General features: G+C 45.0%; 1 protein-coding gene across 7 annotated transcripts in view; it reads right to left on the reverse strand.

Moving 5' to 3' along the window:
- Positions 1-25,181, reverse strand: part of NTRK3 (neurotrophic receptor tyrosine kinase 3) — a 376,727-nt gene that overhangs the window by 84,103 nt on the left and 267,443 nt on the right. Inside the window, exons 14-15 of one of the 7 annotated variants that reach the window (XM_081291781.1) lie at positions 20,259-20,393; positions 16,538-18,639 (exon numbers count right to left, since the gene is read on the reverse strand). The exons of 5 other annotated variants lie outside the window; for them this stretch is intronic. In XM_081291781.1, coding sequence (XP_081147907.1) covers positions 18,521-18,639; positions 20,259-20,393 — 254 coding nt within the window. In that variant the 3' untranslated portion in view covers positions 16,538-18,520. Of the gene's footprint in view, positions 1-16,537; positions 18,640-20,258; positions 20,394-25,181 lie in introns of those variants that run through there. One more of the 7 variants, XM_081291782.1, reaches the window with a different exon arrangement.

A 25,181-nucleotide genomic window follows, 5' to 3' on the forward strand; every position in this document is an offset into this window, starting at 1 on the left:
CTAAAAAGCCCCGTGGTAGAACAGGTGTTTTGTCTCCTCCTTGAAAGAATTTGGGTTCATTCATTTCCTTGCTTGGGTCCTCTCCTCAAACAATACTAATCCAGGGCCTCTTTCTAAGAGGCTCTCACACAGGGAAGCCCTCCCAGTGCAACCTGACTTCCTCGAGGACAAGCTCAGGGAATAGGGAGACATTCTCTCAGTTCTCCTCTCCAGTTCAACTAATGTCATCTTTATTTTATTTTTTTCTCTCTTGTTGTAGATGAAAAGAGCTCTTTCACCTTCCTCATGGTTAAAGAGCTCCTACTCAAGCTTCTGTCTCAGGTCTTTCCCATCTGTCCTCTGGATGCCAATCCATCTGGGACTTACCTCTACTCCATACTCTGAACTCTTTTCCAGTGACTTCTGACCTAAAGGATCAAGTTTCCTTCAACTTAATGAAAGCATTCCCTTGGCCCTGCTTCCCCTGCAAATGACTCCTCTGGTCCCTCTTCATCACCAGACTCACAGATGGGTCTCCTGTGTGGCTGTGTTACCTGCCATCCTTCAGCTCCCTACTCACTCCTACTCACAGGCCGTGACATTCTCATTGTCACTCTTGCACTCCATGGACACATTTGTCACAATGTCACAGTGATTTCTTGGTGCCCAAACCAGACTTTTTTTCTCAGTCCTCATTCAATGCTCAAGGCCTTTGTCCGTCTGACCATGGCTTCTGTCTGTCTCATCATCAGCTATCTTGCATATGACAGGATACTCACTTATCTTGGCAGACAGAGGTGTGACCAGGATTCAGCAACATCAGGAAACAGGGACATGCAGGTATCTATCACAATGTGGTATGAGACTTCTGTCTATGAAGCAGGGCCAGGTGTGAATCCTCTTTGGGAACCTGATGCCTAGCCCGCACTTGGCATTGTTTGGATGCCCATTAACTCATCCACTGCCATTAAAATTATTGCAATGCCTCTATATCTCTGAAGCACAAAGAACCTGTTAACTGTGTGGATGGACTTGCAGGGAACTTGGGGACAGTCCTGCCTGAGGGATCTGTAAGAGGAAAGCAGCATTTAATTAATGCCATTGTTAATAACTTAAAAATGAACAACTATTTATGGAGCACCCTCTGTGTTGGGCACTGGAGTATTAGCAGGTTTGCAGATGGGCATGCCAGCTGTAACGGGGCCTGAGAAGGGAGAGGGCAAAGTCGGGCAGGCAGGAAACAAGCCGGGTCTGAAATGGCTGCAGTGGCAGAGCCGATTCCTGAGTGTGAGTCATGCCCTGTGAGAGCTCCTGCTTCCTGAGCCAAGGGCATGGACAGATGGGCTGGACAATGAATGGACACTGGTGTACTGGTGGGGGCACCAGGCTTTCCTTTAGCCCCCTGTCAGTGGCTAATTCCTGTTCCAATCTGCCAGCAACTGCTTCTCTGTGACCTGATGGTAAGGAGGGACAGGGGCGAGCTCTAAGCCTTTTTCCATATTGTATTTCCCTGATTCCCAGCTACCTTGTCTTCCAGAACGATGCCAGAGAGCCTCACAGGTTGGGTTTCACATGCCTAAGGGGGCTTCTAGAGCCGGCACCCACTGTCACTCTCTCAGCCTGGCACATAGAAAAGGCCAGCACCCAGGGATACTGGAATGCACGTGGCCTCTTGGCAGCCACCTCGAACACAGACCAACAAACAGCTTGCTGGGGCTGCAGGAAGTGACACAAACCTAATTGCACTCATTGGTTTCAATGCCAGAGATCCTCCCAAGCCCAGCCCTTTCACCCTTCCTGACTGCCACCAGGACTTGATTCTTAATGTCACCCTCTTCTGCTTGTCTGAGCTACCACCTGTTTGGGCTCTTTCTGCATCATCTGTCCTGCTGTCCAGGGACCGATCTCTCTCCTAGGACCTCATCTCCAGCAGACACAAGTCCAGGAACTCAGAGACGGGGATGGTACGTCCCTCCTGCCTAGCCATATTCTGTTCCCACTCTCAGAAAGACATAAGGACCTTATTAAAAAAGAGGAGGAGACGGGTGGGAGTGACAGGGCAGGATTACTGTCACCACTGAGAGTTGCTGGAGAGAAAACATGGCTATCACTTGGCCTTGAAAGCTGCAGATACAGATAATCTCATGATTGATCTCTGCACCCCCTTATCTTTCCCGTTGTGATTTCCTTGAATTCGCTCCAGCTGGTGAGTTTTCTCTGATTGCCCCTCCTCGGCTTCCCGCACAGATCAATGGGGCCGCTGGAAATGCACAGCTTGGAATTGTCGGTGGCCTTTTTATAGTCAGCCTCAATCTCCACTGCCATGTCTCACCCAGTGTGGTCCCCAGAGGCTGCCTGCTTAAAGGCCAGGGCAAGAGGTCAGGGTACGTGGGTACTGCCCCCCAACCTCACCCTGACCTTGAGAAAGCCACAGCTCCATGCTTGGTTGGCCATCTGTACAACATATGAGATTGAAGCCTTCGCTCAGAATCCCATTAACATTTCTAGACTGTGCGGCTCAGAATCCCCAGCCCTAAATTGTGGAAAAACTCGGGCCAGAAGAGCCTTCAGGGAGCACCAAGTAAAGGCCAGCAACACTTTGAAGTCACCTGAGAAAAGGGGAGGACCCCTGCACTCACCAAAGTTGCATCCTGGATTCTGAAGCCCATGTGTTTCAAAAGTAGATGGCTTTCCCCCAAATCAGCTATGTCACAGGGTAGCTAAGTGTCCAAAAGAAGACTCCACTGTATACCCACTTGGGGGAATCCCCAAATATCTAGCGATGGCTGGAATAGAACGCAAGGCAGAACCTCGGCTGGCCTACCACTGAGCCACCTCCCTCGTGTGGCTTAGCTACCAAAAGCACCTAAATAACTGCACTGTTTCTCATAAAAATTGAAAAATAAAATAATCCGAGTGTCCAAACATAGGGGACTAATGAAATAAATATGGTATATCCACACGGTGGAACACGTGATTCTCCATTTAGTGAGACTGTGGGGAGCCTCATTTTCATGTGTTATTCTTAGAGAACACATTTGTAGTACCCTATATGAACCATATACACAATATATACAAAACAGATGTACCAAAGAGCTTACAGGGGTTATTTCGCTATGTGCTAATGTTACATTTAGACACAAGCATGTTTATTTAGGTTTGATATATTTAGGATCAATCTCTTATAGCTATTTATAAGAGCAAGATGTTGTCCAGAAATTAAATAAATTTGAATCACTCAGTACAATGGAATAGGATATATCTCTGAAAAAAGATAATTTCCCTAAGAGTGCCAAGAAACTGGGGGGAAGGGTGTTTTTAAAAGGACACAATATTATGCATAATATAGTTTAATTTGTGCAAAATGGGGGGAAAATAAGAACATATACTTATGTTTAGGTTAAATTTGCTTAGATTTAACTCATAAGGACACACAAGAATATTGGTTACTTATATCATAATGGTGGAGGGAGGAAGAATATTCAGAGGAGAGGTATAGGAAGAAAAATGTTCACACCTTATGTATAAAAAAAAGAATACTGAGATAAATAATATCAAGGTAAATAGTATCTCAGTAAAGTTTATGTATACTATGTATATTTATTATATATATTATACCCATAAACTTTATTGTCTTCATATATATAAAGTTTATTTTACATACATATTTTATGAACTTTGAGGCATTATCTACATACTACAACATTCACCCATTTGAATGTAGAATTCAATGACTTTTAGTCAATTTATTAAATGGTGTAATCATTAGCATGGTCCAGTTTTAGAACATTTCTATCAGCCCAATAAGATTCACAGTATCCCACATGCAGGCCCACTAATCTAACTTCTATCTCTACAGATTTGCCTCTTCCAGATATTTTATACAAATAGCATCATACAAAAGGGGATATTTTGTGTCTGGCTTCTCTTAATTAATATATTTTTGAATTCCATTCACGCAGCAGTTAACAGTATTTCTTCTTTTATTGTTAAATAGTATTCCATCGGATGGATATACCATATTTTATTGATTTACTAGCTAATAAATATTGAGTTTCCTCAATATTTCAAAAAATGCTGCTATGTACATTTAAGTACAAGACTTTCTGCAATATAAATTATTTTCCAACCATGTGATGAATATATTGCCTATACAATATTTCTAATATTGCTAAAGATCAGTTAAATGGCACTTGCAAGCAATCTTATGAAAAAGGTAGCAAAATACTATGTGCGTGCACAAGTGCACATAGAAAGCTTTTATTCTGTTAAATAATTAAGTAAGTACCTTAAAAGAGATCAGAAGGCAGAAAGCTAAAATGTTAACCATATTGTCTCTGGGTGATGCGATGGTGGATAATTTATGTGTTTGTATGCTTTTCTGCATTTCACTGAATTTTCTACTGAGAATATAAATTACTTTTGTAATCAGAAAAAAAGCCCACTGTTATTAGACGGAAAACAAAACAAAACCAAAAAAAAATAAAAACCCTTCCCATTCAATTTCTCCAGGGTCTTTGCCTCTCTGTTACAGAAAGATATCCTCACAATAGGGCTCAGATGGGAGGAGGAAGAGGGGCAGCCCTCTCTCTCTTATGTGATGCTGGTCACGGCATCCAGAAAACTGCAGATCCCCAATAAATACCAATCAATTGTGGAGACCTCGAGATCAGTCTCCATAGCAACCTGACAAGGGCATGACATGCCATGAGCATCGCCCCAGCATGGAGATGGCCCAGCAGGCAGAACACCCGCCTCAAAACAGCCCAAGGTTGCCGGAGGACCATAGTGTTTAGCTACATGGCAATGGGGTCAGGCTTCCCGAGGGTAGAAGAGACTGACAGTTCCTTGGATGATGGAACATTTAAGGTAGTAACTGATCATTTTGATTATGGGGTTCTCTGAAATGCCACTTCTATTTATATATCTGGAAAGAGATACCATGATTCAGTATTTTTAAGAATCCCATTTAAGAACTAGGTGTTCTCCCTCGGTGCCTACCTCTCGCGTAATTTCAACACACTGCTTCATAATTTTTCACTTATCTGCACCAGACCCATCCCTTACATTTGAAGGACCTGGGATAAGAGGATAATTAGAAACCCATATCTCACATGTCCAAAGATTTGGAAGTTATAAATCAAGTTAACACACTGTTAAATAAAATATGCCCTATACTCTTACTTTGTTAAGTGTGTCTTCAGAATAATCTAAAGGCACACGTGAAGGGCTCCAGGTCCTTGGAGTTGTGAGTCCCCAGTTGTGGTGCAAGACTTTTCGCCCCTAGCCCACTTCCCTTCTATCTGAGCCCGTCTCCATCCCAAGGCAAAAGGGCGTCTTGTGCATACATACAAATGCTCAGCCTGCGACTCCATCTGCCCTTAATTACTCCCCCTCACACTCCACTGCCTCCAGACAGTGGTCCCCTGGCCAACCCTAGGGCTCAGCATTGTACCCACTTGCAATGCAGCCCACCATTAGGAAAATGGATCAACAAAATGGTCTACATGTGACCTGGAGGTACATCAAGAGCTGTTTTGGTAAGGAATTCTATTTTGGAGAATGAGAGCATTGTTTCTAAGGGCAAGGCAGCCCAGGTTCCAGGTGGTCACTTCCCATGGTCCTTGGATTCCTGGCAGCTGAAGGACGTTGCTCTTGCCCAAGACTATGGGTGTCTGGTCTATATTCCCAACCTTTGCCCAATACTTTGGACTAGACAATTCTTGTTCATAGCAGGCTGTCAGCAGCACACACCCTTAGCTGTAATCAAGTTAACACACTGTTAAATAAAATGTGCCCTATACTCTTACTTTGTTAAGTGTGTCTTCAGAATAATCTAAAGGCACACGTGAAGGGCTCCAGGTCCTTGGAGTTGTGAGTCACCAAGATGTCCTCACCCACATATACACACAGTGGAGTTTTATTCAGCCATAAAGAAAAACAAAATTGTGTCATTTGCAGGAAAATGGACCATTGTATTAAGCAAAATAAGCCAAACTCAGAAGGTCAAAGGTCATATATTTTCTCAGATATATGGAAATTAGAGAGGAAAGAAAAGGTGTGTGGTGGGGGCAGAGTCATGAAAATGGAGGGAGAGGGGAGAAAAAGGGGATACTGCTTCACATAGTAGAGGAGTACACAGTACAGAGCAGATGTCTCCCAAATGTTTGAAGGGTGAATTAATGAACTGCTATCCACTCATGATCTCAAAGGATTCTGGAAAGCATGTAAGGACTGTGTGTATCAACAGGAGCTCATCAGAATAAGCTCCAAGCAGTTCTTAACTCCCAGGCTACAGATAATGTATAGGGTGGTGTGAACCCTGTCACCTGCCCACAGTCTCACGATGAGATGGGTCTCTCTGCGGTGGTGGATTGGGTGCCACACATGGCTAGCCTGAAGAGAGTTCTTAACCTGTTAAACATATCACAGTCCACTATTTCTCTACTGAAGCTGCCTCAATTGAAGAGCAAAGGAGGCTCCAGACTCTAAACAGATTCTCCTATGGGTCCTGGCTAGGACACCATTGAGCTTCACATGTTCCTTAAACAACTCCAAATGGACACTCAGTGAAGGAAGGCTACAGTACACGACACGATGCTTCTCTTCATCTCCCTGCCATTCACTCTTCTTGCTCTTTGCCATGGAAATTTTGCAAACCCTGGTCATGCTGAGTCTCCTCAATCAATCAATAATGTCAACCACATCTAGCCATGCTCCTTCTCCAGAGCAAGCCAACAGCCACAGCTCAGTTTTCTTACTACTAGATGAAGTCCTTCCTATGTATTTCTCACATTGCTAGTAACTGAGTCAACCTTCCTGGGCAGTTACCGAGGTTTGCATGAAGCAATGGGCTTCTGACAGAGTCCTACATTTGGATCAAAGACCTTAACTGGTAGATTCTTTGGCCCCAAGGGAATCCAGGTTTGCTTTCAGATTCTACTTGGGCCACAATTTCTCCCCCAGAGCATCACATATCAAAATAGAACCCAGCAACTCCTGGTAGATTCAGAAGATTCATGTGTCAAAACAATATTTCTAGCAATACCAAGATAGAATGTGCTTTTCTTTACTCTCATTGCAGGTATTATACAGAACGTTGGCTGATGACTTCCAAGCACCTGCTGACATCATCACTCTGATGATTAAATTAAATGTGTATCTGTGCATGGTTTTACATTTTTTTCTCTTTTAATTTCAAATACAGGGCTGGGGATGTGGCTCAAGCGGTAGTGCGCTCGCCTGGCATGCGTGCAGCAGCCCGGGTTCGATCCTCAGCACCACATACCAACAAAGATGTTGTGTCCGCCGAGAACTAAAAAATAAATATTAAAAATTCTCTCTCTCTCTCTCTCTCTCTCTCTCTCTCTCTCTCTCTCTCTCTCTCTCTCCCCCTCATTCTCTCTTTAAAAAAATTCAAATACAGTGAATATAAATGAATATAAACCACACAGGCAACAGTTCCCTGTGACTTCAGTAATTTTTCAAGAGTATAAAGTTCCCTCAGACCAAAAATCTTGAGAATCACTGCCCTCGATCAAGGATGCTGGTCAGATTTCTACATCCTAGAAAGAGGGGAGTAGAGGAAAAACATTTAGAAGGTTTTTCTGTGAAGTAGAGTCAGTTACTGAGTGTAAAAATAAGTACATTTTCAGAGCTCTATAACAGGAGTGTCACTGTGACATTTTAACTGTGAAATGTTCCCTAGGTTCTTCAAGGTGGAAAAAACAGATCTAGGAAAAAAAGCAGAAGTATTGATATTTTTAATAAAAATATTATAGCCTAAATACAAGATTGCTTGTTCTGAAATTTCACTCTGACTAGCTTCACCTCACCATACCCAAACTGTTCAAAAGTTGGGCTCCATTTGTTTGCATCTCAGAGAGTGTAAACAGTATGCAAAAATAGTAGGACAGTGACCAAGAGCATATTCATATCATGGCAAAGAGGAAAGAGAGAGCATGTGCAGCTTTTAATCTTAATCTTAACTGCAATTTGTGGATTTTTAGTGGATCTCCATTACCCATTTTATAGAATCAGGATATGATTGTCAATATGAAGCATTTTCTTTTACCTATAAACATCACCTTTTAAAATAAGCAGATGAGGGGCTGGGGTTGTGGCTCAGTGGTAAAGTGCTTGCCTAGCATGTGCGAGGCCCTGGGTTCAATCCTCAACACTACATAAAAATAAATAAACAAAATATTTTTAGTTGTATACAACTAAAAAATAAATATTAAAAAAATAAAATAAAATAAGCAGATGACAAACCCCATTCCCTCCAACTTTATCACCAAAATCCTGAAACACTTTTGATTGACCATTATTTTTTCATCTCTTCACATCTCTTTACCCTTCATGTAATAGAGATGCTATTTCTCCATATCCCAACCTCAAAACCAAGTACTAAGATGTTTTGAAGACTTGGCATCCTTCATATTCCTAGTATACCCAGAAGAGGCACAGGAAAATTTTATCCATCTTTCAGATGGAACAACTGGAACCACATGACCAATTGGTACTTGGGTCAAAATCAAGATGCTTCCAACCCATGCTGGAGCAGAGCTCCCCTGAATCCCTTTTCAAACACCAGCTGGCTGCTGATGGAGGTGAAAAGACATGTTAAAGGATATGCTGGAGACCCTTGCAGGGAAAGAGACCCCTGCTCTTGACAGCAGCCATTTCTTGAAATTGCCAGCCATAACCCCACCTATCACAGGGTATGGATTTTCTTACATAAAATAACGATGATAGTTATAATAATAATAGATAACTCAAAGAGAGGTCAATAACATGTCATCAAGAGAAATTTTACCAGTTCAAGGCTGGGGCAGCTAAATAATAGAACACAAACTACCGCTGTAAGCCCAGCCAGGTCTCCAAAGCCTGCTTCCATCTACCATGCTATAAATAATTCAGTTTTCTTTTTTCTTAAATATCACAAAACCAAGTTGGAATCTTTATGTGAAGGGTTCTGCCGTGTCCCTCTCTCCCTCCCCTGCTCCCTCCCTTGCCAGCCCAGGAAACTCCCTAGAGAATGACCCCTCAAGCTTTAACATTTATTCTTTGACATTTCAGACTATTTGTTAGGCAGAGCTGCCTTCTTGAGATCAAAGTAGAAAAATCTTGCTGAGGACTCCCGCCTGGCCCTGTCCAACTGCGACAAAGAAGGTCTATTAATCCCCAAGCATCTATTCCTTCCTCAGCCAGAGAAGGCCAGCGACCCTCACCCAAAAGGGAAGCATCCCTCTCATTCTTCCCACCTGAGAGGCCAACGTATGGAGCACAGAGAGAACCCAAGAACCAAAAGGTGCTTCCCCCCCCCCACCCGCCCCATAGAAGAGAAGTGACTTGTGGGGACATGGTATTTGGGACATCTGTCCAGGAAGGATATTTTATGTGAGCATGAGCAAACCTTTTATCAGCTACTCAGAGACAAATGCGGAAGAAGGAAAGGTAACTTACCCCAAGTCATTTTGCTAGTGGCAGTGCTGAGACTGGGATCCAGGTCTTCATGTCTGCTTGCTACCACTAGAGACGACACCTCCACCTCCGGCCTGGGAGGGTGGCTGGATTAATGCTGAAGTCTCCAGCTCTCAATGTGAAAGGACTTACCATTTCCTCCTCAGATAGCTTAGCGAAGACTTCCTGCTTTTCACATGAGTCTCTGCCTACCCACAACCAAAATCTTGTCTGTCTATGAGAGGGCACAGTGAGGGACTGAGCCTACAGGTGAGCCTGGGTGTGGTTGTTCCTTGATATAAGAAGGTGGGTTGCTGGTGAATGCCTCATACTTAGTTCTTCCTTAAAAGCTTCTACCCACACGATAATAGTGTTTTCTAAAGTGTGTGTGTTGAATCTATTAGCAGGTGTTAAGTGAAAACTGTTCCATGTTCAATCAGATTTGGAAAGTAGTAGAATATAAAGGTTTATTTACAGCAGGGCTTCTCTGATCTTTCAGTATTCTAATGCAAATTGTGAATCTATAGCATCTCATAGACTAAAGGGGACCATGCTGCAGTCAATGAAGAAAGGAGCAGTGGATCTTCACATCATTTATCTAGTAACTAAAGTAAAAGAGAAAAGACTTTTCTGCAAGTTGGGGATTTCAAATTAAGAGAGAGCCATACTGCAGTAACTGAAACTTTGCCCAGAAAACAGAACCATTCATGTGGGATAACAGTTGGTCAAGTGGTTGACCCAATAAAATTATTAAGATAGCCAAAGATACCATCATGAAAATGCACAGTGGGGTTATTCTGGTCTTCTTAATGACCAGGTTGGCCATTTGGCATCAGAGAGTCCGTGCAGCAATCGTTTGTTATGGTAGCAAGTAATGCCAAATTGACGGCCATAAAGATTGAACGATTCTGTGAGTCATTTAAACATGGACTCGGAATTTAAAATTTCCCAGGAAGGACATTCTCAGAATATGTTCTGTGCTCACAGTGCCTTCCCCCTGCCCTCTGACTGTGGGAAAGAACAGGTATCTCTCCCAGGATCCTTCTTTAGACAATCTTAAGGAGAAGGAAAAGACCAAAATACAGAAATATAGGTTAGATGCTAAATAAATTAAGTAAATTCAGCCTATGAATTATACACACACACATATGTATAAATGGCTTATACATATGTGTGTATAATTATATATATACACACACGTATATGTATAAGTGACTTATACATATATGTATATATACACATAGAGATATATGTGTATATAAAATTCAGTAAGAGAATGCTGGTACTTTGACATGTGTATATATTGATACATATATATGCATATATGCATATGTATATATATATATAATCAGCATTCTCTTACCATTATATTATTAAATATATATGTATACTTATACATACATGTGTGTGTGTGTGTGTGTGTGTGTGTGTGTGTGTATGTGTGTATTCCATAGGCTGGATTAGCTAGCATCTTTTTCTTCTCATTAAGATTGCCTACAGGAGGACTCTGGGAGAGACACTTAAATTGACTGGCCATTGGACACAGACTTTAGAACACAGACTTTGCTCTTGCCTTGAATTTGATCGCAGTAGGGCAGAGATCTTGGAGGCTGTTTGTCTAATCAGTGCTGAGAAGGACGGGAAGTGAGAGAGCTTTTGTCGGTTCAGGGGTCTCCTTTATCACTGAGGAGACTCAAGGACACTCCATGGCACATGTTCCTGACACCCACAGGAAGCTGGAAGGGTGAAGTCAGTATTTTCGTTAGGCCTGTGTAGCTGGTAAGGGTTGTGTCACATCCCTCTAAGAGCACATGTGTCCCTTTCCCCAGCCCCAAATCCACTTGTGGGTCAGGATTCCGTGACCTTTTTATCAAAGGCCATCGCAAGCCTTGAAGAGGAAAGAACATCACGTCACATCACAAGACCGAAACAGACTGAAGCTAGTAGAAGCTGCAGCATATGAGTGTAGGTGGCATCTCAGAACTCCATAAAAGAGATGTCATGGGGCCATATCTGACAGCAGTGAAGTTGCTTCACCCTAGGTCCTTGTCCTCACTATAGAATGAATTTGGGGACAAGAGAGGTAAGAATGTTTCTTTTTAAGGAAAACAACCACTTGCTCCAGTGAGGTCCCCAAAGGCAGACCCAGGCTTCATTTTGCTGCCATGGTAACAGTACACAGGTAGCAGAAATGGGAGGGAAAGAGAGCTAGTTGTCATTGTCAGCCACCGAGATCTCCAGCATTAACTTACCAAAGTTGGCTTGGTGGTGTTTTCCGAGCTGACATGAGGCTCTGCCCCTCAAACTTAGATGAATCCAGGAGCCAGGGACTGTGATCCTGGAACATATAGCTTAGGGCAGCCTCACTTCTTGCTCTTCCTCAATGGCTGCATGGGGAATTTTGGCCATCCTCTGAACCCTCCTATGTGACTTTTCTCTTAATCAGGGGCTGGAGTGCTCAATAGTTTCAGTCATCAAAATGCCAAACTCGATTGTTCTCTGCCACATGACCCTCTCTCCATCCTTAGCCAAATCAAAGTCAGGTTCATCTACATCAGAGAGCTCTTGAGAGGGTCCTATTGACAGAGGGCCATGAGAAAGAAGACCGATCCTAAGAAGCCCAGGGGCAACTCTAGTGCCATGTGTGAAGTTCACACAACTCCAGTTTTACAGGCATGGAATCCCACCAGGAACCTCAGCTAGGGTTTCTCTGCAGCTCTGGTTATTCTCTGGGAATGTGTGATCCTGCCTTTCCCCTCCCTTCCAAAGAGTTCCCAGTTCTTTCACAAACAGGACTCACACCGACCTGGCTGGAAGCCTGAATCTTAGCCATCAGCATCCTGCAGGTTTGTGCTCCATAGAAAGCCTCCTGCCTGCCTGCCTAGCTTCCTTGTCTCACAGGAGCCAATCAAACCCCAGTCAAAGGCTCAGCCCAGGTGTGTCCCTCATTCTACCCCTTTCTTACTCTCTCCCATGCAGGAGCAGGCAGAGCATCTGAACAAGGTACCTCCATCCACCTGGAAGTCAAAGACTCAAACACAGATATTTCATGATGGGAGAGGAAAATAAATGTCCAGGTGGTAAGGGATAAAAATGCAGACAGGTCTTAGACCCTGTCACCCAGGCAAAAATAAATAAATCAATCTCTTCTCTGAGGAAGCCAAACTTTAAAGGGGAAGTGGAGCCAGGTCACTCTGTTTCATCCATTGTGTGAGAGGGATTGGGACGAAATGTCCCACCCAAATGGGCCTCAAAATCCTAATGTAATTTCAGAAGCACCCTCCATCAAAAACAGACAAGGGACTTTATCTCTTGCCAACTCATTCTTTCTATTTAATCTTGAGTTCAAGTAGGGTTGAAGGAGGAGTCTTATTTAGCTCTGAAAATATGTTGTCAGATCTAGGCTGAGGTTCTCTTGGGAGGTGGGAAGTACAGAGGGTGGTAAGAGTGGGATTTCTAGAGGCGAAATGCAGAACCAGAGCTATCCAAAGAAATCTGAGGCTGCAGGCAGCTTCGCCCACATCCATCAGCATTAAAGAGTGGGAACAGGGTGGGTGGTGTCGAGCCAGGAGAGGGGGAGGAGAAGAACTCCAGGACCTTTCTGGACAATCGGGTGTGGGCCAGGCTTCCCACCTTTCCCCACTTTCCTCAGCCCCTCCACTGTCACCCTGCAGGGTGTTCCCTTGGTCCTTCCCAGAGAAGCATCAGAGCAGCTGGCCTCACCCCACCCCATCCGGCTCCCTCCCTGTCCCTCTCTGCCACCTTCTTTCTGCTCTTGCTGTCAGAGTGTGCAAGTCTAGCCCAAGTGCAGGAGTCAGCAAACACTGAAAGAATGAAGGCCCGGCTCTTTGCCTACTCCTTGTCTGGCTTAGCTCAGAAAGCTGCACAACAATGATAACAATCAAGTCGTTCTGCGTTGATCTGCCCACTCCTGTGCTCTCTCTGTGGCATGGAGCCCTCCCTTGCCACCTGGCTATTATATCTGAGAGGCTTGATTCTTTGCTCAAGCCTGGCCTTGATCTGAGGGAACTGGGCTGAACCAGGGAAAGTGTCACAGCCCAGAACTGTGTCTCTGTCACACCTGTGGCTGCTGAGAGCTTGGGTTCCAAAAGGAGTTCCCACACAAGAGGAGAGAGAGAGGGTGGGCAGAGACCAGACTCTTGGCTTCCAAATGGAAACGGCTTTGCCCCTGTTCTTGGCTTGTGTGAGAATCCTATGGCTGAGCTTCAACACTCTGGGAGGTCTTTGGGTTAAGAAAAGTCAAACAGGAGTGTACAATCCGGCACCTTTCCTCCACCACCTTCCTGTCTAAAACTTCTCATGCTTGCCCATACCTGGGCAGCCTACAGACTTCCTAAGGATGGGCCTAGTCTCACCCAACAAGTCTTCCCCAGTGTCAAAGATGTCATCACCTTTTGGGAATCTCAGCAACTGCAAACCAGGCAATTAATCTCAGATCAAAGACCAACCAACTTTCGGGCATCCAGGGTCGTGAACTGCTAGAATGAGTGAAGAAAGAATATTGTAGATGTTCTTTTCCATAGTCTTTTAAATAGTTCTGTTTTCGGTGGTGCCAGAAGGAAGCTAGGCATGGTGTCCAGCTCCAGAAGCCACTAACAAAGACTTGTCTTAGGAGTGAAGGGTACAGTTATATTTGGGCAGCCCCAAGGACTGATCGCAGCCTTCCAGGGCAAAGACAGGCTGCTTTGGGGAGCAGCAGGTCAGGCTGATACTGTGGTTGGTCCTGGTTCTGTTAGTCACAAGCTGTGAGAGCCCAGCACAGTTACTGAATCTCTCTGAGCCTTGGCTTTCTTGTGGGTAGAATGTGCTTGGCTCTGGGTAGGTGCTTCCTAAATTAGATGTAATAATTATTATTAATGCTCCATGGTGGACCCATTTTGTGGAGCTTTGCAACCAATTCCAGGACCTGGTTACACGATGCTAGTGACACACAGCCTCTCCAGGGCATGTCCCTGAACATCCTATGCCAGATGAAGGATGCAGTTGAGTTTCTCACCTTCTAAGATTCACAGCCCAAACTCCTTCAACCACCCCTCAAAAATCAAGACCCAGAAAGAACGTGGGAAGCACCCTGGCCTCATGGACGATCAGCTGTGAACCTCTCCAGCAAAATCCTATAGGCCCAAACATAAACTTAAGTCTAGGAAAGTCAGAAGGAAATCCTGTAGATGAGCTTTGAACCCGGAAGGTCAGGACATACAGGTCTGGCTGTGCCTTGAGCTGCCCTGACTGAAGCCAATGCAAACTGGCATCCTCCTTGGGCTGAGTCCAGGTGTGCCCTGTCAGCTTTGCCTGCCCCTGAGGGGCAATGGGGGGGACAAATGCCATGGCACTTCCATACCTAACAGGAAACCATGGGAAGCAGGGGCCTAGAGATGTAACATCTTTCAAACTCAGCCGGGTCCTCCTTCTGCCCGACAACCTTCTTGTGCTTCTCTAGCATCTGCCGTGTTCTCTTTGGCTGCTCTTTGAGAACTTTTCAACTCTTTTCAGATCTTCTCATGGCACAAGACCTTGCCTTCATAGACAATATAGGAGCCACCAAACAAGGATCTCCTCACTTTCTTGCACCTAAATCTCTAAAGGATGCCATGTCCCCCTGTCTCTCTTCATACCCCCTACCTCAACAGAAGAGCTCTCCCTCCATCTGGCTATTGTCAACCCCTCCTTCTAAGTCATGGATTCTTTTCCTGCCCCTGCCATCTTCTAAGGAGATATGGCTACCCATTCACTGTTCTCCTATGCACTGGCAAGCTCTGCACGTTAGAACAGAGCAAAACTCCAGCCTTTCCTATATTAATAATGAAAGCGCTTCCTGTAACCCATGTATTCTTCATAGTTCCAAGGACTATCCCAACCCTCTTCCAACTCTGGCTCCCTGGAGCTATTGAGAACAGAAAAATGCAGAAGTGGGATTTCACCACCCCCATAGGCCATTCTAGAGGATAGGAGCTTCCATGTTGGGTAGGAGAGACTCAAACCAAATTAGGCCCAAATTGGAGATAAAGTGAAGGTAAGTGGCCTGCCAATTTCCGGTCAGATCCCAATGGGAGCTCTTCCACACTCCATGATTTGTTTCACCTTGACTTCCTAAGTAACCAAGCTCCAGCAAGGCCTTCTGGGGGTCCAATGAAAGGTTCAGATCCACCCAGGATCCCTCCCCCAGCCCTCGCTCCTCATTGTCACTCTGTATCCACTGCCTACAGTGTCCCTTCCTCATAAAAAGGAAGACAGTGTAGGTCACAGAAAGCATTTCAACCCTCCCAACTGTATCAGGACCCAGAGTCCAAGGGCAAACATGTGCCAGTTCTTCTAAGCATGTGACTTGACTTTCAGTAGGTGATTGACTATTTCATCTCACCATTTCCACCACACACGAGACCCATTATGACAGTTGGGTCCACAAGAGTGTGGGCATGTGGGTGTGTATGTGTGTGTGTGTGGGAGGTGTGTCTGAATGATCAGGAGATTGACCTGTTATCCCAGAGCCTCATCTTTCTTTAGGCAAAGTCATGTCCCCAAGACGCACAGGGAAGATACAAAAATCACTCCACCCCAGGAAGAATCTACTGCCCTGCTGTACACGAAGATACAGGATTCCCCCATTCCCACTCTCAGAACCCTTTGCATATGAGCTCTGAAAAGATCATCTCTACAAATCTTAGCTGTTCAAGTATCAGAAAAGTCCTCCAAAGGAGTGAAAGTCTCAGGGGTCCTAGTAGTGACTGCAAGACTCAGGTTTAAATCTTGCTTCTGCCTCTCATGCTGTATGACACTGGGTGAATCATTTGACCTATCTGCGCCTTTAAATCCTTCTCAATAAGATGAGGAAACACTTTGCTATATGAACCTGACCTATTGGGAGGTGTCTCAATGACAGCAACCAATGGAACAGGTTGAAAACACCTTTGCAACAGAATTGAGCTATGAAACTTCTTAAAAAGAGTAACAGCAAAACAGGAGAGAACATGTGGGCAGCCTAGAAATTTCTGTGTCTTTAATATTGGCAAAATTTCCAAATAAGAGGTCTGATCCAGTCATTTCATTAGAAAATAAAGTGTTTATTAAGAAACTATACACTGAACACTCCTATAAGTCTCTGTGGAAACACAATGCCCCAATGTCATAGCACAAGGTGAGGAAAATGGCAGAATAAAAGATGCTGGGATGGATGGAGCCTGGGAGGCTGGAAATGAGGTAATGATTTACAATAATTAAAAACATCATCCTCAAGCTTACTCCTTAAAGCCACACTCGGGAGGAGGCCCTAGACCCAAGGGGCCAGCAGGGCGTGCTGGGGAACAGCCTCACTGGAGCCATGGGGAGCAGATGAGGGGAGCTGGACAGGGCTACATAAACACACAACTGGACACCCTGAAGACAACCTGGACCCCCACGTGGTACTCTGGAAACTCGGTGCCTAGGAGGCCACCCCAGATACTGGGCAAGAACTTGGAAAGCTTCCTGTTTTTCAACCCCATGGAGGCATCTACAGAATCAGGTTGGGAACCTGACGTGAAGAAGCTTTATCCACAGGACCCCGGGGGAGCAGAACCTATCAACCCATCAGTAAGAGCCTTTTAACTCCCAGGTACCTTTGCCAAAGGCATAGAATCTATTCTCTATTGCTGTGCAACACCACCCCCAAAACATAATGGGTTATAAAAACCACCATAGCTTCCTAAAAACTCTCCATGGGGTGCTCCCTGTTCCTGTTGATCATCATCAAGTGACAATCTAAGCTTCCCTCATATAACAGGGATTCCCAGTGGGTATATGGAGAGCTGGACCAAGCCAGAAGTCCACTCAGCTAATGTGTCAGCGAATCCAGGAGAGTCTCAGACCCTGCCAACGTGCCTTCCCTATCTAGCAAGGGAAAGACATCCTCTTCCTTCTCCCCAGTGGATCAAGTCAGAAACGGGGGGAACAGCCCCCCTCTTTGGGAGAGGGTGGCTGTGGAGTAAGGCATGAGTCAAAGCAAGCAAAGTAAACACACAGATTGACCAGAGAACAGGGTGACACGTCCGCTGGTGCCACGAGAGGGGCTGGAGGAGGCCAATTTTTACTTCTCTTCCCCTTCAGTTCATCTTGACCTTGAAATGGTGATTCCATTGGGTTCCAAAGGTTCTCTGAGTCAAGAGTAAGTGGAAGTGGGGCAAGAGAGCCAATCCCAGGATCATGGCCTAGCAGGAAGGGCCTTGTTCCCTGATTCCCTTGGTCCCTTGTGGTCCTAGTAGGATGGCCAATTCACGGGCAAGGTCTCCTGTAGCCAAAGCTTGTCGGAAATGCACCTCTAGGGGCCAAGGAGCCTGGAGAAACTCTTTCCAAGGAATTTTCTAATATCGCACTCACTGTGAGCCATTCCAGAGAAGAAGGAGGGGCAAGTGTATCCAAAAAAATAGTATGATTTTCTCCACCAAAAAAAAAAACAAAAACAAAATATTGGTTTCCATTCTTCCCTCTGAGACCTAAGCTGGTGCAACACTTGGGCCTGGCTCCCCCTCCTCTTACCGCGCCGTCTCCACCTCTGCTTAGGTGCTCTTTGTGACTCTTCCCCACTGGAGGTTGCAGGGCGATGAGGTTACTAAAAGGACAGCACAGTGTCCTAGGGAGAGCCAGGGAGACCCCATGCTTCCAAGCGAGAAAGGGAGGCCACAGCACGGCTGGACTTCATCAGGCTTTCTCATGGCGATTGGGTTGTTTTTGTAAAGCAAGAGAATAGCTAGTTGTGTATAAAAGATGGCTCCTGGTGCACAGGTTTTAATTCTCTTTATTGGCTCTAAAGATGGTGGCAGGAGCTGCCTCGCAGGTCAGGAAAAAAAAAGAAAAAAATAAAAGAAAAAACACGGTGATGATTGGAGGGAAGGGGCAACCCTGCCAGTGGCCGATGGGGAAATGCCCATCTCGGTGGTGTTAAAGGGTGCGGGGGCACCGGTGGCTCATGCAGTTTCTACTTAGCATCCCCGGATCCAAAGAGAACAACGCCTAGAGCTTCCAACCTCTCAGAGGGCCCAGCCTACCAAGGTGACATCAAAACAAGGAGGCTTAAAAGGAGTTTTTAAAAGCCATGACGTCCTTTGCTGAAATAAACATTGACATCCTCAACATAGATGCCATGGTTAAGAGGCTTGGAATGTCCGGGAAGGCTTATTGGATTCAACATAATTTCTCTGAAACCTATAAAAAAACAAAAAGAAAAAAAACAGAAAAACAGAAAAAAGCAAAATAAAGTAAAAACCAAAACCCCCAAAGAAGATCAAAACTAGGAGGGGAAATAGAAAGGGAGTTTGAAAGGGGAAAACCTAGAGATACGGATATACATTGGAAATAGCCAAATGAATTGAGAGCAAAAGGGAAAGATGAGGGGGAGGGGGTAACTTAAAACCAAGAACGGTCAGGAAAACCGGAAACACTCCATTTTGCTGTGGCCTCCACTGAACCATGGAAGGGAAGTGAGTGCCACATTTGGGGGCTTGGCTTGGACTGTCATGGAAGAGGAAGGACGGACTCATCTTAGGGAGTCTCGGTCTAGGACCATATACAGTCATTCCAAGTCTGGAAGGAGGATCCCCTGACGATGAGCTGATGAGCAGGTGAGAGCAAGGGTGTGCATGGCAGGGTCACAGAGGAGATGAAGGAGAAGGCTATGCTGCCCCACTTAAGGATTCCAGAGGGCATCTCCAATTCTAGGAACTAAAATTTCATAAACCCTTTCTGACCACACTAGGAGGTGGAGGCTCTGTACTGGTAAGCCTACAAGCTTTTTCCTATTGACCTTTTTTTTGCCTCATTTCACCGGGACCTTGGATGGTTTAGGAAGGATGGATGAGATCTCAGCCTTCCCATAATTCTAATTCTTACAGGGCACGGACATACCCTTGAGGAGTAGCATTGGTGGCCACTGAGTTACAGGCTGCCTCAAGCGAGGAGGACTTCCATGACAGCTCAGTGTCTTTCTGGCCACTCAGTTGGGAACTGAGTGAGAATATCCAGAGACATAGGTGCTCCTGATCAAATCTCCACAAACAAGTTGCTTGATCAAATTCAGAGTTTTAACATATCTGTAAAGACTGTGCATGTTTGTGTGTGTGTATATATTTGTAAGTGTGCACACTCATGCACACATGTGCATACACATGTAAACAGAGAAAGCCTATCTTTTCATGAAAGTTATGTGCAGGCATGTGGAGGGCATGATGGACAACTGGGCACTGGGGATACATCATGGGCACAGTTTGAAACAATCCAATTGCACTGAGACTTTCCTTTCTGCAGCCCAGGACTGGACTATTATGATCAAAACAGGGTTGAGACATTTGGGGCGTTAGGGTCCCTCCCTCTGTAGGGAGTGAGGTCAAATTTGTGAAGAGATAGAGGGAAATCTCTTTGTCTATGATATCATATTTAGAAGAAAGCTCCATTTCAAAATGAGACATTTCTGAGATAGTTTCTCTGTGCTGACTCCAGAGAAGTGCTTTCTGGGGTCTGAAAAAGGAGGGAAGGTCATGGGTCTGGGCAGCCTGCTGAGAAGGTCTATGACATCACTGTTTCTCGCCAGGCCATGGCCCCTCTCTTGCTTCTCCCATACCCCTCACCTAGGCCCTGTGAATCTTCCTCCTCTGGAAGAGACTCTTATAACCTAAGGGACTTGAACACCAATACTACCCTGGACTCCTAGCCATACCCTATTTCTTTGAGACATGGAGGTTTGATGATGAGTCCTTGGGTCTTAAAAATCAAAATTGGTAGGGAAGGGGTCATGACTTTATACAAAGATGTCAAAGGAGGTAACTCACCATGTGACCTTGGGTAAGACACATCCCCACTCTGGACCTCAGGTTCCTCATATATATAGTGAGTTGATGGGACTAGATGATCTCTATTGTCCTTCAAGTTTAATATCCCATGATTGTCTATGTTTGAAAAGACCCCTGGCAGAAGAGGCAGACATGGTGGAATTAATGGTCAGTATTGAGCCCCGAGTGCAAAAACATGGGGAAGTCTTCTTAAGTGCAAACTGCCAGAGACAGAAGTCTGGGTGTCTCCAGCTCCTGAGCCCACACTGCTTTGCCTGTCAGGGTACTTGGCTTATTTTAGGCATAAAATTTAGATGCATTATCCTCCGACTATTGCAGAGTGGCATTATAGAACTAGTACAAGCTGCAGTCAGGGAAGACAGATTCACCATCACCATGGCCCTGCCCAGTCCCTTTCCTAACATGCTTGCCCCCCTTCACTCCCTTTGTTGGGTCAGAACATCTCAAAATGGTGCCTGTGACTGCCATTCTGGATGCCACTCCTGGGCCTGGAACAAAGATTCTTATCACTAGAGAGATGATACTGCTGAATTCAAGACCCTCTTTCTGCCTTCTCATCACCCACTAAATTGCACTAACTTCCACCAGGGAAGCTATATGACATGGGTAATGATGAGATGGTGGGGGTTGCTTCCTTAAAAATCTTTCTTCTTTTGTTAGGGGCATAAACCTTTGGAACCACAAAAGCTGTTGTTTCCCTGGACACCTGAGGATTATGACCCTATGAAAGAACTATCATTCCAGCTTCTGAGAATGAAATCTCCTTGGGAGGCCATGTAGCATCCATGAGCCCCATAAGGCTCCATGTCAGACCCATTAAAGGCCAGGGCCAAGCCTGATGAAGTCTCTGCCAAGGTCCCTAAAGCTGCCTTCGTGAACATGAGCCTTTTCCCATATGAGCTGAGGATCTGAAGTTTGTTTTCTCTGGAACTCTTTCCCAGGTGGAGCCTTTCCAAGATTCTTAAAGCTGAAGCCTGATAGCATAAAAGGCAGTGCTCCAAAATCCTCCATTCCTCCCCCTTCCTCAGAACAACCCCAGAGCAGGAAGAAAAAGGCATTTACTGGGGGCAGGGCAGTGGAGACCAGGACCACAGCTGATACCAGGAAAGGGGTAGGTAGGTGGAAGGAAGGTCAACAAAAGGCAAATAACACTTCCAAAGCAGGCCTTGCCCATGGGTGGCCCACAGACACCCATGTCCAACATTTTCCTCTGTCAAGAGGTTTCCCCAAAATCATCCGGTACAAAGGTACCTGTTGGCCCTCTGTAATTCAGAACAGAGCCTGGTCTTCAGGGACTGTCTCACTATACGTTTCCCGAGAAGCAAGCCAGAGAGTCTAGGATCATGTGGGGAAAGGGAGGGGAGTTATGAAGGAAGAGGTTAGGGGAGACGGGGCACTGAGCACCCACAGGGCTGGATGAGAGGCTGCAGGGCCTAACACACTGAATACCAGAGCACTTCACATATTCATGGGCAAGTCCTCCATGTTCACTGCTGCCAGGAAAGGACAGACACTACAACTGTGCAATGCAAAAAGAGGCCCAGAATTTCAAAACTTTCTTTTTTTTCCTGACAATTGTGCAGACCCTAATCATCTCGCCCTCACTGAGGTTTCAGCTCTGCACTCTGACTTCAGGATCCTAGAGCCACTAGCTTTCCAGCATCTGCCACCAAGAACTTTCCTACATCCTCTGCCTATGCTCTCTCCATGTGCCTTTGGATTCTCAAAGTCCTTACCTTCTGTCTCTGCTTCTTCCTTTCGTTATCTGGCATCATAATTTTATTACCTAACTTCATAAAGTGGCTTACGTGATGGCCCCAACAAAAGGCCTAATACCGAATGGAGTTCTACTGGATTATTTTCAAACATTCCCTCTTCAAATATATCTGATATCTTAAAATTGCTACGTCACGACAACACTTTGCCCTTTACATAGCATTGGCTGAGAGAAAAGCACTTTATACTCGGAAGTGGAACAGGAGTCCTGGTGCTGAGGTGGCTTAACAATAGGGAACTGGAGACACAGAGCAATTTATCCACCCTAGTCTGGATGTCATTCTTACCACAGCCTACCCACCTATCCCAAGTGGTAAGAAGAGAGGAAATGTTATAGAATCATGCTGCAGATAGGCACGAGAGGAAGAAAGGAGCCTCAGGAGATGCCTAGCTGTAATAATCCTACCATCAGATGTATCGTCAATCACCCTGGAATCTGAAGGTCTATGTAAATAAGTGACAATGCCAAGCACTGCCTAAAGTTAACTTATTATTCACTGTCGTCAATGGTTAATAGTAGTAACTCCATTTGGCAAGTGGGAAAACTGAGCCTCAATAATATAAAAAGAAAAATCCCCAAGGTTATTTTGTGAGTTAGTCTGAATTTAAATCCAGCTCTTCATTATTCCAAAGTCCTTGTAATGAAGCACTTTGCATTTGTCATTGAGCCCTGGACATAGGGTGAGAGTTTTCTTTCTTAACAAACTGCTTCCCTAACTCCAACTCCCACTTTACCCCACCCCTCGCCTGCCACTCCCTTCTCCCAGCTGAGCCTGGACCAGCTCTTTCCCTTAATGCTTCATTTTCTGTACTCTCTGGCCTGTGACACCCACCACTCTCACAATAACACTTTGCATGGATTGATACTTTCCAAGTAGGGAATCCCAGACCCCATCTAGACATTGACTCCATTCTCTAGACATTGACACCCGTTGTTCATGAGTGCAGCCTATGCAGGATGAAAAATAACTTCATGAACAAGAGAGAGTAATGAGTCTGGAGAGAAAAGAAATTGTTCAGAATATGGTTACACCCATAGAAAGGGTGGGAAATGTCTGAGAACACCCTGGGAAGCCAAACATCGTGCCTAGAGGAGCTCTCTCTCTCCAGCTATTCTTTCCTACACTGCTGTGGGAGCAGAGATGAACAGAAAAGGGTTCATTTCAATGAAGGAAAGCTCCCTCACACGTCTCTCGCTTTGATTCCTGCCTATGTGGCAGCTCCTCCAAAGACACAGGAAGGTGGTCGCCAAGGTACTAAGGATCTCTGAGTTATGGTTACGATTGCTTTGCTCTGCATCTTTGCCTCCCGGCATGGTTATTATGCTTTTTAGTCTAAGTTCTTTCTTCTCCTGCCATTAGATTCAGGTTGATGGCACTAGCTCAAGTGGGTTAACCTCAAATGCAGGCTTGCTGGCCACAAATCAGGTTGCTTAAAACCCTTCTCTCCTCTGAGGTTACTAACCTCTGGGCCTCTGAGGTTACTAACCTAGTGAGACACATCTCACTAGGATGGTGTCTCTCTCTCTCTCTCTCTCTCTCTCTCTCTCTCACACACACACACACCCTCCCTCCCTCCCTCCCTCCCCTCCCCCTCTCTGTTTTAGCATTTTTTCTTCTTGAATTTTTTTCTTAGTTGCCAACACTTAAAAGTTGGAAGATTCTGCATTTAAAATACCCCCATTTCTACCTTTCCTTGAAAATCCAAGAATTCTGGCAAAGCTGAGCCAACATTTCTGTATAGTAATAGTCAGCTAAAGCAGAGTGGCCACTCAGTTTAGGAAAGGTGTATGTTTTTCAATTTTCCCAACTCTCCACCACTCCCTGTTATTCTCTACTCCTTGACTTATTGATAATTCCTGCATGGTTTGTCTTCACATTTGAGACTGAAATTTTACAATAAGCATTAGGTGCAGCATGGCTGTGCATTGACCACCATGGAGTGCCATCTGAGCAAGTCTCACTGACTGCCTCTGTGACAGCAAACTAAAGGCTTCCTCTGGTCATGGTTAACAATCACAAAGAGCCTGGATACCTACAGTAGAAGAACAAATCCATCTCAGAAAGGGGAGAGAGCTCAGGAACTGCAATGTATGGGCAAGGAGGCACTGTGTTCATAAACCAGGCTCCCAAGAAGACAACAGGTTGGGGACCACAGAGGATGCTGCTGCTAGGAGAAATGTCATCAGCCAACTGTGCTTTCCATGTTGCCTGACATGGAAAGGCATGTGACCAAAAGTCACTGAATGCCAACCAGCAGGGCTTTTTATTGTAGCTCCTATATCTCCTGAGGCATGATTTGACCCAACTATGACTTTATCTGTATAATGACAAATTGTAGGGACCCCTGTGTTTCAAAGGGTCTCATAGGATATTGAAGTGTTCTTGGGACTGAAATATGAGTGTTGTGTCCTTCATGGCTGAAGGTGTTAAAAGGAGATCTCTAGCTTCAATATGGGACACCTCTTCCTGCAAAGTTGCCTCTGTACTGCTGGGAAAATGAGTGATGAGACTGGCTGGCCCACTTGCCAGCACAGCCAAGTCTGCTTCTGCCCAGGTGGAGATGCTCAGAGAGAGGAAGAGGAGGCTGAAAGTAGCCCAAATGAGTGAACTCATGGACTCAGGCCCATGGGAAGTCAAAGTGGGAAGGCATCCAAACCTGGGTGAGATAAAAGGACACAGAACAAAAAAAAAAATGTGCTGTGGGACATGGTCCTTGACATCACTAAGACTATCCCAACAGTAAGCTGATCTCAGTTTAAAGGACTGAAATGTTAGCACCAGAGAAAGTGAAGTTCTTTCTACTCCATGACATGAAATGGCCTCTCAGATTCAGAATCCTCCATAAGTCATAGAGTAATATTAGTGATATGGTGAAATCTCTTTACCGCTCTCAAAAATCACAATATCCCAGACAACTTGCAATAGCTGAGCATCTTCTTTTCTTGCTCAGTCTAGAGGAGAGGACTTCATGTGTTCAGTATTAATATCCATCTTCATTCCTTTCCTTGCTCTTCAAAATACCTTTTAGGTGCTGCATGCTTTTCCCCATTTCTGGATTATTTTGACTCTTTTAAAAATATCACAAAAGTGTAGAGAACACCAAAACTCTCTGCCCACCACCCAG

Source organism: Spermophilus citellus (assembly GCF_964194105.1).
Source record: "Spermophilus citellus genome assembly, chromosome: 4".
Taxonomy (NCBI): Eukaryota; Metazoa; Chordata; class Mammalia; order Rodentia; family Sciuridae; genus Spermophilus; species Spermophilus citellus.